Source organism: Podarcis bocagei (assembly GCF_964188305.1).
Source record: "Podarcis bocagei genome assembly, chromosome: 4".
Classification (NCBI taxonomy): domain Eukaryota; kingdom Metazoa; phylum Chordata; class Lepidosauria; order Squamata; family Lacertidae; genus Podarcis; species Podarcis bocagei.
This window is the reverse complement of record NC_138128.1, coordinates 73066914-73082279: the sequence shown is the minus strand read 5'-3', so window position 1 is coordinate 73082279 and position 15366 is coordinate 73066914. Positions and strand designations below refer to the sequence as shown.

The 15366-nt window shown below is 48.5% G+C and overlaps 1 protein-coding gene and 1 long non-coding RNA gene across 3 annotated transcripts in view; one reads left to right on the top strand and one right to left on the bottom strand.

Moving 5' to 3' along the window:
• UNC5B (unc-5 netrin receptor B) overlaps positions 1-4820 on the bottom strand; it is a 174371-nt gene extending 169551 nt beyond the window's left edge. For both annotated transcript variants that reach the window (XM_081189579.1, XM_081189580.1), the window contains exon 1: positions 4256-4820. In XM_081189579.1, the coding sequence (XP_081045705.1) occupies positions 4256-4352 (97 nt within the window). In that variant the 5' untranslated portion in view covers positions 4353-4820. The remainder of the gene's footprint in view (positions 1-4255) is intronic.
• Positions 4821-5027: 207 nt separating this feature from the next.
• LOC308584803 lies at positions 5028-15043 on the top strand. Its single transcript, XR_014007018.1, has 3 exons — positions 5028-5570; positions 12502-12695; positions 13774-15043. It is a non-coding gene; the product is annotated as an uncharacterized lncRNA (long non-coding RNA).
• The last annotated feature ends 323 nt before the right edge of the window (positions 15044-15366 follow it).

Sequence of the window (15366 nt, the reverse complement as noted above, 5' to 3'; positions counted from 1 at the left end):
GTTCCCGTGGTGGGATAGCTCAGTCTGTAGAACGTGACACTCTTAATCTTAGGGCAAAAGATTCCTGCGGTGCAGGGAATTGGGAATAGATGAGTCTCATGGTCCCTTTCCAACTCTTCAGCTCTATGATTCTATAATTCTTTTCTCCCCACTCCTAACCCATCACCAGTCCTTCCTTGTGCCCTGAGTGCCTTTGCCTGGCTGGAATGTATCCTTGAACCGTGATGATGCCTCTTGCCTGCCTGGACAGAGGACAGACAGTGGTGTGTGTGTTTGTGTGGAGAAAATAATGCACCCTACCCTGCTCTGCCCACTTTTGCTCCTGGTCCCACCCTCCACTGTTCATTTATAGACCACCTTTTTCTTCCAAGGAGCTAGAGGCCGTGTACATGGTTGTCCTCCTCCCTATTTCATCCCCACGACAACCCTGTGAGGTAGGTTAGGCTAAGAGGTGGTGACTGGCCCAAGGTCACCCAGTGAGCTTCATGGCTGAGTTGGGATTCAAACCCTGGTCTCACAGGTCGTAGTCCAACACTCTAACCATTACGCCACCACTATGCATGCAGCCTTCTGAAGTTTGCCCAGAAGGGAATACAGTATGGCTCTTGGATTGGAAAAGGCTGCCCCACCCTTGGTGTAAAGAGTTTAAGCTTCCGTATCACATGCTCACCATTACAGTTTCTCTTGGCTGCACAAGGAAAACTGCTGGAAAAGGCTAAGGAGACCTACAAGCCTGTCCCTACATATTAGTTCACAAACTTGGAGGGAGAGCAGCATGGGGCGGATATAATTCAAGTCAGTGTTTGACGCAATGGCAGGGAACCAAAAGGTCTGCAATTAAAAGGTAATTCTCCGAGTTGAGATGATTATTACCTTCACTCATCCCATCATTCCCACAGTACGGAGCCCCCGCGCCTGAACTTTTAAGCCGCACTTCCAGCTATCATGGTTATTAAATGAAAGAATGGAATCCTCAACAGGGTTATCATTCGCTCAGCTAGCAAAAGAGAACATCAATAAGATTCAAATGCAGCGCAAAGCTGGAAGTAACAGCGGGGCCAGCTAACAGCTTCACTCCTATCCTCAGCTGGCTACCAAACTACACACACACACACCCCTCCCTCCCTCCCCGCTGCTGCCTATCTCTAAACCATCGCATTCAATGCAATACAAATTTGCTATAAATATTATTATTTTTGCAAGATGACAGTTCCTACTTCAAACCAGGGTCTCAACATATTTTCATTGCACTCTCAAACCTTCCTTTATTCCAGCAGATGTTCGGAATGCTTAAGGAATGCAAAACAGTGCCCCTGCTTTGGAAAATTCTGCTCCTTTGGTTGAGTCCTCTTTAATTTTGTAGCAAAGCATATCTATAAATGTACTCTCTGAGAAGCCCTTCAAGCAGCGCTCCTATTTCACATTCCAGAATCCCTTTAAACAATGTCCTCTGTTCACTATAGGCTCTTTCTCCCCTATCATTAACTGCAACTTCAAAATACATCTTTAAAGCACCAGACTCTGAGCAAATTATAATTTGATTCTGGTTAATTACAAGCAAGCTCTTTGGAATGAGAGCATACTGCACCCTAAAAACAATGCACTCAGTGTACTTATTAGTAGCTGCGCAACATACAGAGTTGCTATTAGCAATTATGAGCATTCTGATCCATCATCAGCTTTCACCCAAATCATCGGATACCAGGTTCTAAGGTTTTGGTTTTGCATTGAAAGGGCCACCCAAAATAAATCTTTGGTTTTATTTTTTTATAAAACTCTTAGTTCAAATAGCACTGTCCTTTACAAATCTACACAGCCCCTGCTGAGTTTCAGGAGGACTTGCGGCAAGCAACGATTACAGATCTCTGTCAAAACAGCCAGAGATAAACAGGAAAACATAAAGGTGCGTGGATCAGTTCACCCTGTCAGGCCTGGAATGCAGCAGGGGTCTGCTATGACAGACCCTAAAGCAAAAGGATATTAAAAGAGGATGGAGTACATGAAAACAAGTATCAGTCCAACAGAATATATTTAGGCCACAACTCTCCAGCCAAACCAACTGAACAGGAGACTCTTCCCAGGGAAGGCGGTGTGTTTTTCCAAGCAGAAATCTCTCCCTAATAAACACATGATTACGGCTGCACAGACCACAGAAATACTTAAGAATCCTGAAGAAAGACAGAAGCCCACATTACCCTCCTCAAACCAGCTCAGATATCTTAAAACTTCAAGGGTGAGCCCCAAACACACATGCAGACCCCCTTGCAGTTTCCTGTTAGAGCCTATTTTGACAATTAGAAAGATTCTTCTTCTTTGACCTTTCAGCTTTATCCTGGAGAGAGAGAAAACCAGCCCGATAATCACTCTACACTTGATTCCCCCTTCCTAAATGCGCTACATAGATGTCCTGTTGAACTCTGTGGAACTTGTCTCCAAATAAGCTGGCCAGGAAGATAACCAACACCTCGCTCTGGCTTCCTCCTGCTGCAACAGATTACTACAACATATCCTAAAGTGATATGTGGAAACAGACAATCAACAGGACTTACTCCCCGATATAACCTATTTCAGATAGCAGCTTAACAGCACAAACACTATGGTGTTAAATTGGAAGCAAGCCCCACTGAGTTCAAAAAGACTTCCTGCTCAAGCGAAAGGGTGCATTAGGGATGGAGTCTAAAACAGTAAGGCTGTGGAAGAGAGTTCATGCAGGAGTCGCCTCAAATTAGCAACCTGGTTTGAAGTAGGTGATTTACTTTGAATTGCAGTCTCTCAGGCCAGCAACTTACTCAGATGCCACTCAGGGAGGGGCGGTTACATCCCAGTCAGTTAGTTCCTGTCGCAGGAGAGAATCCAGATTGCTTTTGCACAGATTTGATTTTTTTAAAGCATTGCTTTCCAAGGGGTAATTCATGCACAGTGACTATTCAATACAGATAGTCTCTGAAAGAGTCAGGCACATTGCTTCAGGGCTCTGACAATTTACTTTTTTAAAGCGTTCAGATTTCCACCATGGGCACTCATGACAAAGATTCAGAGCAGTATCACCCACTTCTGCTTGAATTACGAGTGGAGTCAGTCAACCCCCATCACCTGGCAAAAAGTATAAGAGTTATTGCTGTCAATTAACCAGGAACCTGGATTTCAGGGGAATTGTGTACAGTTACTTGCATATATATAACAGATAAGCACATTTACTCAGGTGCAAGTGTAGGTTCCATGGGGTTTACTCCCAGGTAAGTGCACACTGGCTGCCAACCTAACGCCACAAACTTATGCACACATGAATCACGACCCTACAGAACTCACTCCTCCGAAGTGTGAATCCCAACGCTGCCTTCCTCGGAGTAAGTGAAACGAGTAGGCTTTATTCCCGAGTTAACCGTACACAGAGGACGAGCATCCTTCACATGCACCTGCCCCGAGAGCGGGGATCCTGCGTCCCCCTTCCGAAGCAAACCCTTTTTTTGCAAGGTGAGCTGGGTTATATATTCACTTTTCTGGGAGGCAAGAAGAAAAAAGAAAAATCTTTCCTAAGGAAGGTTGGAAAACGCTCCTCCGAGCTGCACTCAGAGGAAAAGCTGCGCCCTGAGCACCACGGCAGCTACTTCCGAGCATGGGGGGGGGCTGTGTTTGGGAACGATTCCCGATGCACTTGTGGAAAACTCTCCTCTTTGGGTGCCCCTGACTCAGGCAGCACCACGACGACTTCTTTCCTCTGACCTTCCCCGTCCCTCAGACCGAGGCAACCGCGCCTCTCCGCCACCCTCTCTTCAAAACCGCGACGTCTGAGAACAGCGGGGGGGAACCGTCCCGTCGTCCCACCAGCGCGGGGTAAACTCGGCCCGCCGAGGCCCCCGCCCTCCCCCGCTACCGCTTACTAGCAAGGTTGTTTGGGGTGTTCGATTACAAAAAGAGGGGTGGGGGAGAGCGAGAGAGAGCGAGAGCGCAAAGCAATTATTTTCGTTTCTTTACCCCCCCCCCCCAAGTAATCCAGCTCCCCTTCTCGACGACGCCGGAATAAGCGCGGGCAGAAGAATCCATACGCACAAGCGGCAAAGTGGGAAACGGGCTCGAGGTAGTGGGGGGGGGGTGTTTGAAAGTCTGAGGTAACTTTTAGGAAGCGGGTGGGAAACCAGGAAAGGATACATGTCTCTTTCCACCTCAGCAAAGTCCTGAAGAGACGAAGCAGCGCTACCTGCCTCCCCCCACCCTCAGCCCCGCTCGCGTTCCCACGAGCCGCGCCGAGTCTTACCTGCGTGGCAAAGCCTCAGGTTGCAGATGCCCCCCAGCAGCAGGAGCAGGACGATCCCGCCGGGGCCAGAAACTCCCCGGCTCCAGGCAGGAGCCATCGCTGGGCGCGGACGAGGCTGCCGCGTCTGCCGCTCTCCTGCGCCTCCTCCTGCGCCGCCGCCTCCTCGCCCTCTCCAGAGGCGCCCTCCTCTTCTGCTTCTTCCCTCGGCAGCCCTTCCAAAGCTCCAGCCTCCCCGCCCGGCGCCCCAAGACTGCCCTGCTCCCGCCGCCTCTCGCAGCCACGCTGTGGGGACGGGGGTCCGCGCAACTCTTCCTCTGCCCACAGCGGGGAAAGGGGAGACCCGCCGCCGCGCGAGGAAGAGGGTCGCCGGTGCCGCCGAGCCGCTCCTGCAGTGCCAGGCTGGGCAGCTCCTCCCCGCTCTCCAAGTTGGTAGGAGCGGCGCTCAGAGGGGCAGCCACGGCTGCTGCTGCTGCGGGGCTCTCATCGCCGGAGGCTCCTGTCGCTGCTGCTGCTGCTGCTGCCGGCGCGGCGCTGCTCCTCGCATCCTCCCCGCGTCCAGCCTCCTCCGACAGTGCCAAGGTGTCCCGCGCGCAGGGGAGCCCAGCCGCGAGAAGGGGACGGGCTGGCGGGAGGAGGAGGGAGAGGAGGAGGGCTCCGCGGGAGGGGGCGGGCGACAGCCGCAGCGACAGCCGGAGCCGGGCGAAGGAAGGGGGGCGCCAGGGAGCGAGCGACGGCCCACAGGCCGCGCAGACAACACGGCGGCGGCGGCGGTGATCGGCTCCCCAATCACGGAGCTGGAGCCTCTCCAGACGAGTTGGCGGAAGCCCGGAAGACGGACGAGCAGCAGCCCGATCTCGTGCACGTGTGTACCCAGAAGTTTCAGGCTGCTTTTCTCTCTCTTTGTAAACCGCTGTGGGGGTTTTAAGGTGCATAAATGTTATGAAATGGACGGATACGCGCTGCCTTGGTTGAAGAGCATTTCCCTTAACGCACGACATTCTTGCAATCCCCACTTTCCCCCACTTTTAAGTTATTTCTGCAGCAAAACTCCGGCGCCGTGGACCATAAACGCGTGCTCTTAACCACCGGTTCAGAGTCACTCGGGACACGGGTAATGTTTGGATTTGGCGCGTCAAAAGAGGTTCTCCGAAGGGTGGCGATTGGCGAGCCTCTCCACTGCGCCTGGGAAGCAATAGGTCCCGTTGGTACCTAAGGAATGGCTCCGTGTGCCAGGCTCTTCCCCTTCACCCTACGTGCCCGTGTTCCGTGCGTGATGCTCTGCTTCCTAACTTGATTGAATGTGGCCTCCTCACAGGTAAGAGATCCCATTGAAAGTCAATTTCCCTTCCAAGCATAGGTTGAGGATTTTGGTACTGTTAATTTGGCCACTATCCCTCTGCACCTTCACTTGACTAGCTTTTCCTATTATCAACTCTGGTGCTAAGGTAAAAGAGAACTTATTCCCAGGTAAATTTAAGATGTGGGCTGTGAAGGTGACAACATGGAGATGGAATTATGATTTTTACCTTTGCATTCCTCCTCCCTGACTGAAATCACTGATTTTTTTTTTAAAAAAAACATTAAGGAAGCAGTGCCGATAATTCAGAGCTATGCCCGTCCTGTGTAATTTGAGGCAATGGTTTCCAAAAAATGTGATCCCTGGGCCAAATAGCTCAGTTGGTAGAGCATGGGACTCTTAATCTAAAGATCATGGGTTGGAGCCCCATACTGGGCAAAAGATTGCTGCATTGCAGAGGGTTGGATTAGATGACCCTCATGATCCCTTCCAACTCTACAGTTCTATGAATTCAATGATATACAAGTGTCTGGTACAGTTTCAAGGGGACCTTGAAACTATGCTGCAAACAAATGTTTCTTTGAATTTTCCACCACATGCTAAAGAGACAAGCCACTTTCCAGTTCCAACTTTATAGAGTGGTTTGTCTCTTCAGCTGTGCAAGTGACTGTGCAGCCTTAAACTTCATTGATGCAACTCAATAACCCTGTGATGGTAAACTCACTGAAAACTCTCCCTGATGTCAGCAATCCTTATTTCTAAGCAAACATAGGATTTCATTGCACACGGGTGCTATTGTCATTTGCCGCACACTTTATGAGTGGGTGGGTCGTAGAATCATAGAATTGTAGGGTTGGAAGGGACCATGAGAATCATCTAGTCCAGCCCCCTGCAATGCAGGAATATTTTGCCTAACTTGAGGCTCAAACCCACAACCCTGAGATTAAGAGTATTGTGCTCTTCCAGTTGAGCTATCCCAGCTGCTGTCACTTCTGCTCTATGTACAGCACCTAACACAAGGATGGGGACAGGGCCGTCTTAAGTATATTCGGCACCATGGTGCAAAGCTCCCTCCGGCACCCAGCCCCCTGTTTCCCAGAGTTGTTTTATATATATATATAATAATATTTATTAGTTTTCCAACAAATTGAACACAACACTACAAAAAACCAAAAAAGAAAAAACATACAATAATACAACACAATACAAAAAAAACAAACAAACTGCAAAACACTAACATACAACTAGCAAAACAAAACAAAATCCATTTAAAACACAGTCCAATTTCAATATCTTATCTTTCTTTCACTAATTTCCACGACTTCCTCACACCTCCCTTTTTGTATTCCACTTCTATTAATTATTTCAGCAATTCCTTTCCATCTTCCTCTGTTTTCTATCTTATAATTGTCTTAACACATTCTAACCTTATTTTTCCCTTTAATGCTCTAATAATCTATTTATACTTAATTCCTTATAACATTTCTACTAAAGCCATATAACTTCATTCCAACATCTTTCTAACATTCATTAATTTTACAGTATTTCTGTAAATAGTCTTTAAACTTTTTCCAGTCTTCTTCCACCGACTCTTCTCCCTGGTCTCGTATTCTGCCAGTCATTTCCGCCAGTTCCATGTAGTCCATCAACTTCATCTGCCATTCTTCCCTGGTGGGTAAATCTTGTGTCTTCCAATATTTCGCGATGAGTATTCTTGCTGCTGTTGTTGCATACATAAAAAAAGATCTATCCTTCTTTAACACCAATTGGCCGACCATGCCCAGGAGAAAGGCCTCTGGTTTCTTAAGAGTTTTTTTAGGGAGGACGGCGCTGCCAGCGGGGCTGGAGGAGGCAGGCAGCAGCTGGAGGGCGGCTCCTCCAGTGGGGAAGAGGCGGAGGCTGGACGTGGCACCTCCCAGCTCAGCTGGCCGCTTCGTGCCACGGTGGCCAAGGCAGACGGAGGCTCCAGGTGTGGCACTGCTTTGATGCGGCATGGCGAGGGCAGCGAGCTGATGCTGGGAAGCACTGCGTCCAGCCTCCGCCTCTTCCCTGGCGCCCTCCAGAACCTGGTGCCCTGGTGCCCCGCTCCACTAGCCTCTATGGGTAAGATGCCCCTGGATGGGGAACCTGCCCCTTGGCCATGCTGACTGGAGCAGATAGGAGCTGGACTGCAACAGCAACAGAGGAGCACAGCCCTCCACCCCTGATCTAGTATGTAGATGCTAAAATAAACATGAAATACTAGTCATTGTTCTTTGGCTTCACTGTACCAGTCTTCTTGAGGGCTGATCTATACATAAGCTGAGCAACTGCTTCCACATGTGGCAATTTTCGACTATCTCTATAACATGTAGTAGGAACTACTACCTACATTTAAAAACAAACAAACAGTGCAAGAAGTTTCTATGTCACTGCTGGGTGTACCGAGAAGAGCATGTCACTGGTGTGGAAACTTCTCTGGGTCATCGGGAGTTGTTGCCATGTGAGGAATGCTGTTGAACCACAGGGAAAATAGCTACTGCGCAGATCAGGTACTATGTAGATCCGCCCTGTGATAATGACACAATCCTTAAATCAGTGAGACTTGTTTTTAAATGAAGTTGTAATCTTAAGCAAGCTAAGAAGGAAGTCACAACAACAGACCTAGCTGTGCTTAGAAGGGCAGCTTTTTGCGCCTTTCGCTGCTGGAAACTGATAGGGTCAGAACAGAACTCTGTGTAACCTGGGAGCCTGCATGGTTTTCCTAGCGGCAGAAGTGGATGTACCATTCTACCTCTTCTGTAGGAAAGGACTGGTTTTTATTAAAGAAGGGCAGGCCTACAAAATTAACTGCCTGCAGGGGACTGCTAACAGGGCTGCCTCACACAGGGCACATTTCCTTCAGCAATCTTAACGGCTGCATGCAGAAAAGCACCAGAAAATGGTCTTTGTTTGTCATATGTGGAAAAGGAGACAAGAGGACTATCTCAACCCATTAATGTTCAATATCCCTAAATAAACATTCCCCTCCTTCCCCTTCCCCTTCCCTTCTCAAACATGAATTTTGAGTACAGGGCTGAAAGTGTACACTTCGCTGGCTACCCCCCCCCCATTCCCTGCTCCTTTTCTGGATGCTGGGCACCCCTCCCCCTCCATCCCAAGCAAGTGTGCGTGTTAAGGAAGGGGGATGCAGAGACCACAGAGGTCTCAAATGTCCAGGAAGCATCGCTGGTCGTTCTGATTTTTGTTTTGTCTGTGACAGATGAAAGCAGGCAAGATTAGCCTTAGAGGGGTGAATAAAGAAATAACCCCCTTCCTACCTCTCCACAGCACTGTTAACCCCCCCCCCAAAAAAAAACCAGCAGCACCTGATAATCTCAAAGAGATAAGGAGAAAAGATGGACAGTTTGCACTCTGCTGACGGTTTTTAATGCGTCTTTCCTCCTGTCTAGAAAAAAAGGAATTATTGCATTTTTACAAAATGGGATTTGGACGGTGGAAGAGGCAACTCCACTCTCCACAGCTCTGCGCACACTTTTCCCACCTACCTCTGATGGTGGGTGGGTCAGAAAAGCATACAGCCTGCTCCATAATGTCCATTTGTTTCACCTATATATAACCCACTCTGCTGCCAGGAAGCTCAGGGCCAATCTACGTGGAAGATCCACAAGAATGGCCTGTCTTGAAATGCAGCTATGTGAGGGAGAGAGTGCCAGCAATTTTGGTCACAGTCATGGCAGTGGTGTTTGTGTTTGTGTGATTTTATCCTTCCACTATGGCGCTTTCTCAAACACCTCCTCCCCAGCCCTCAAGCTGCAGTTAGCTTGCTGTTTATTTATTTGTTTGTTTGTTGCTTTCCTAGTCCACCTTTTTCTCCAAGGAGCTCATGGTGGTATACATGGTTCTCCTCATTTAATCTCCACAAGAACCTTGTGAAGTAAAGTAGGCCGAGTAGCAGTGACTAGGCCAAGGCTTCATGGCCATCTGGAGATTGGAACCCTGGTCTCCCAGGTCTTAGTCTGACACTTTAACCACTACACCACACTGGCTCTGTGGGCTGCAGATTCCACTCTTTTATTAGCTCAGTCACATTGGCAGCCCTCCCAGCTGCATTTCAGTAAGATAGACTGAGAGGTCCAATCATGGATTTACTGCATGAAGCTTACTTTGGCTCACACAAGGCTCCCGTGGTCTCTCACTCGGGCAATGACCATGGCCACCATTTGCTTAAGAACAGCATGCACCAGTGCATTCTGGGTTGGCATTTGGGGCAAGAGTCTGTGGCCCTGTGCAGTAGAATGAACAGGAGGACCCCCCAAACACAGCTCACCATTGAAAAGAGTGAAACAATATACATTCCTCTCTAAACAAGTGGAGTCCTTCAGACCATCAAGTTACTTTTATGCACCTTTCATGGATTGGTTGGATGCAGAGGAATGGTGGGAGGAACTAGCTGGGGAACCACCAAGGGAAGAAGGCTCAGAGCCCAGGGATTGGGGGTGGGACAACGATGGTGAGAGGTCAGAGGGAGAAGACAGGGAAGAGGAGGTGGCAGAAGCTGAAGAGGTAACAGAGCTTAGTGATCTGGGAGAGTTTGTGGCAGAGAGGAATCCAGCTGCCATTACCCCTGGCTACTGACCATGCTGGCTGAGGCTGATGGGAACTTGAGCCCAATAACATCTGGGGGGCACTGTGTTGCCTATCCCTGCTTGACTATAGCTGACAATGAAATGTTTAGCCTCATGTCAGAAATTCACTCCCAAGGAGGGAGGGAGGCAGGGGGGAGAGAAACACACAACTCTATCAGCATAAAGTATGCAAGCTACCAACTCTCTTTCACTGCCCTGTCCTGAGATTTAGTAGTGACCAACTGGACTAGAGGCTTGCACTTCGTTGGGAGGCAAGGGGGTCTTCAGATATGAGTTCCACCATCAAGTTCCCAACTCCACCACAAGCACATTTCTCTCATGTGATCAATGAGAAGTTATTCAGTGGCTGAGTCCTTGTTGCCCAATGTGTTTTGGACTAGTATTCAGCCATGAACAGCAGCAGCTAGAAGTCTGTCATCCCCACCAAAAAGAGGGAGTCAATAATGAGCAACTTCACAGGGTTGTTTTCAGTTGACCAATCAGGGGTGGGAATCTCAGCCCAAGGGACACCTCAAGGGCAAACTTCAGCCACAGGATGGTGGTGGGCGGGGTCAGAAGCAAAAGTGGGCGGAGCCCTGGATGAGCCACGTTGGACATTCCAGCCATGCAAAAGGGCAGAGGTTGCTGCCCCCAGCCTCCATCTCCCTACCCTCCTCCAAAGCAAACGAGGCACTATCACAGTTCAAGAATACGCAGTCCAAGAACAGAGGAAGATGAGCAGGTGCAGTCTGGAAGCACATGGGCTGGGAGAGCCCTGAGGGGCAGACAGAGAGGCTCGGAGGTCTGTATTCGGTCTCCAGGTTTCTCACCCCTGCAATAAGGCAAGCGTAGCACTGCGCAACGTTGAAGGTCCATGCAACCATATGAGTGAAGATAACCATATAATAATAATCTGGCAGGTGCAGCAACCACACCTGCCAGACGTCTCTGTTTTAATAGCCCCACGATGATTAAAGAGGCCCTGGAATGCTTCAGGCCAGGAGAGCAGAGTTATCAGATCTGCACCGCCTAGGCCTCCTCCTCCGGGCACCAAAGATTGCACCGAGGCACCTTTCTTCCTGGGTGGCTGTATGGCTTTAGTGGCTGGCAAGGGGATCACAACCATCCAGCTCTTTGGTTACGTGCAATCCGATGCCTTTCCTTGATATCCCTTCAGGCTTGACTATGGCTGCTTTTGAGCTGGCGCCAATGGGGCAAGCGGAAAGGGAAGCAGGCAAGCAGTCACTTGGCGATGTTGCTTTTTGACAGTCCCATTCGTAGAGCGCTTCCACTGCCCACTCCTCTGTGCAGTCTTTGTGGATGGGGGGAACACCTTTCATTGTGTTGCTCAGGAAAACAACACCCTGCACCGACCTTGTGAAATTGAATCACCATCACCAGCATTATTTGTATGCCTTTATGCGCTCAAATGAGACGCGGCTGGCGCTGTGGGTTAAACCACAGAGCCTAGAACTTGCTGATCAGAAGGTGAGCTCCCGTTGCTTGGTCCCTACTCCTGACAACCTAGCAGTTCGAAAGCACGTCAAAGTGCCAGTAGATAAATAGGTACCACTTCAGCGGGAAGGTAAACGGCGTTTCTGTGCACTGCTCTGGTTTGCCAGAAGCGGCTTAGTCATGCTGGCCACATGACCCAGAAGCTGTACGCTGGCTCCCTCGGCCAATAAAGCGAGATGAGCGCCGCAACCCCAGAGTCGGTCACGACTGGTCAGGGGTCCCTTTACCTTTACCATGCGCGCAAATGTCATAGCAAGTTACAGTCGGGATGGGGAACCTGTGACCCTTCAGAGGTTGCTGCACTACAGTGTCCCTGGTCATTGGCCATGCTGGCTGGGGCTGATGGGAGTTGGAGTCCAGCAACATTTGAAGGATTCCTCAACCCAGCCTTACAACAAGCCTGCAAGGTATATATTCACTTGGAAAACCATGTTAGTTTGTTGCAGAAAACATCTGACAAAAGAGTCCCATGCACCTTAAACACTAACTAATTTTATTATGGCGTAAGCTTTAATGGACTAGACTCCGCTTCACAGATACAAGATGGTGTGGCTGCTGTTACATGCTGACAGGTTGTAGGAGCCACAGGTGAGAGCTGAGGGTGGGGACCAAAGGTGGACCAACTACCCCAGAAGGAGGATAATGTGTTCCCCACCAGAGGTACTACCCCTCCCCATACACCCCAAACATTATAAAGTTCCAGTAAAATCTTTCCACAACTTCGGTACCAGTCTAACACCTGGAAAAGATGTAAACTGTCTTCATGCTGGCCCATACAAGGAAAAGAGCAACGTTAGCATCTAAGGCTCAGATTGCTTTTTTCTCAGGTGCTGTTTCTCGAACGTCTGAGCTATACCCTAGGGACGAGAAAAGAAGGCACTGTCCACTGCCCCAAGGCTTTCCACTTGACTCCAGCACCGATCCTTCACATACTGTATATGAAGAATGGCAGCAGAGCACACTCTGAAGCTTGAGGGAGACTGGTATAGTTTGGTCTCTGAAGTAACAGCTATATGTTATGGTAGGTACATACCTAATCTGACCACCTTTATTCTTTTATGTGTGGGGAAATGCAGCCACGGCCCCCATAGCAGGAATATGCTCCTGATACAGCACTAGTTTCCTGCAGAAAGTCCTCCACCTGTCCCCAGATGTGCTGGTTATTGCAAACAGCACATTGAGGTGCAAGTAGCAGCCAGGCAGGGGGCAATTTGCACCAGGAAACTGGTGTGAGTTTCTCCATTCTAGATCAGGAGCACATTCTGGAGCAGGGGCCCACAGCTTTTTTTTCATGAAATGAAAAATGCCATTTTAAAAAAAATCATTATGAAATCTAAACCTAAATTGCTTCTATAAAAAAGGCACACCCACCATCATCCTGAAATGGAGCATCATCTTAATCAAATTTATTCAAAATCTCCTTCGTACACCAGATTTGTTTCTTTTCTTAATGTCTGAGATCAAGGCTGTTGTGAGCAACAAACCAGGCTTTAAAATTGAATGTACGTATTATTTTGGCCCTCTTTTTTCAATCATGTCATGGGTTCACCTAAAATACTTTAATAATGCAAATAGAATTCCAAGCAGAAAGACAGCATGAGGCCAGCATGATGAGCCTGGCACCAAAGATGGCCAAACATTAGCCACCAAAAGCCTGTCTGAATGTAAAGGCAAGGGGGTGGGCTTATTTCTGGTTCTGTCACACAGAGCTAAGAAGCAAATAGAGAAGTTCAGGGGCCAGCACTGAAAAGGTCAGTTCAGTTGTAGCCACTACTTAATAGAACGCCTTCCTAATCAGAAGCCTCTTATCCCTATATCTTGGTCTTCCTGAAAGTTCATCTGGAGCAGGGTTTCCCAACCTTGGGTTGCTAGCTGTTGTCAGACTACAACTCCCATCATCCCTAGCTAGCGGGATCAGTGGTCAGGGATGATGAGAATTGTAGTCCCAAAACAGCTGTAGACCAAAGTTTGGGAAACCCTGATGACTTAAAAAGCAGGAACTTCACTGCTAGACTACATTCCTGACTGCTGGGCCATGCTGACTGGGGCTGAGGAGAGTTGGAAACCAACAACTTCTGTTTCTTGCCCCTGCTTTACAGGAAAACGTAACTAATCGCTGTGACAATGGCTGACTGGACAAACGTCACTCTGAAATGCTGAAAGCTATCATAATGCTAGAAACAAATGCTGAAGGTTCTACGATTCCCATTTTTAAACAAAACCCTTGGCTACTTTACAGATTGAAAGATACTACTGCCATGGGCACACACAGGAGTTTTTCTAGGGGGTGGGGGAAGTAAAACACTGAAAATGGGGAGTAGGCTAGTCTCTCAGGGAGAAAAAATGAGAATAGTGCCTGTACGTTTTGTCTCATATTTCAGGTTCTACAAACGACAGAAATAAACTCTTTCTAAAAAAAGCTTCCTGCCCCCCCATGGGTGCCCATCATTCTCCCTAAATCTTGCTCAGATTCATTTTTTAAAAAAATCCTATATACTATTAACAATCTCATTCTGCAAGTGTGGATCTTTACATAGTCCAAACAGCACCACTTATGCATAAGAAGGAGGTATCAGGAGGTGGAATGCCAAGGTCTGCAGAAGTAAAAATAAAATAAAATAAACCAGCTCAGTTGGTTAGAGTGTGATGCTGATAACGGAAAGGTTGCAGGTTTGATCCCCATATGGGACCACTGCATATTCCTGCATTGCAGGGGATTGGACGATCCTCAGAAAACCTGTGGGGAGGGGAAGACCTCAAAACATGCCAGCGAGGACTGAGCATGCTCATTGGCCATAGAATGCTGAGTGATGAGGCCAAGGAAGAACACTGGGAGGTATGGAATGGAATGGAGTATTGGAGTGGGGGGAGAGACATGGCAGACTTCCTGGAACTACAGAGCAACATGTTGTTGCAGATCCTGCTTTCTTGTTAAAATCCCTTTTCTGCATTCTTAACAGCAAAACCCTCTTTCTATCCTCTGCCCAGTATTTCATGCTGCTGCAACGTTATGCATCGTACAGATTTTCCAACGTACAGCTTTAGAAATAAACATCTTCCCTCCTGTTTAAATTCTAGCTCCATAACATTTTGTTCTGATTGCATATGGGGTGGAAGCCGTTAGATTAGTTAACTGCCTAGAAACTCCCGGCGTCGATGGCTAGTTTGGCATCGCCGTTTCTCATTCATTGCTGTGTTGCAACGGGGGTGGGTGGGGCGGAATTCCAACTCCCTTTTAAGCTTTTTGCTTTCCTCCGGGTTCTTTCCTGACACAGTTATTAACGAAACACAGAAAACAATGATGGACCTGAATGATCAATGGAGCGTGCAGGGCCAGCAGCCCCCCCCCTTACACACACACACACACACACACACCCCTTGCTTTCTGTACTGTGCAACTTCAGTTTAGGCCGGCCTCAACTGCAGGAGCAACGGAATTTACTGCTCAGTTAAAAATAAAGGGGATGGGGTGGGTAATTCGACAGAGGAAATAAATGCCGCTGTAAAGCTCCAGTTTCTCCCAAACTGTCCTACGGCAGTAAAACAAGTGAGCACAAGGGGGCGCTGTGCAACCTTAGCCTCAGCCAGGCTAGGGACACAGCAGCAGCTGCAGCAGCACCCACAACCACCATCTAATTAAGATCTTTTGTTACAAAACGCGCACTTGCTTCCTGGTGACCTCGGAGGAAAGT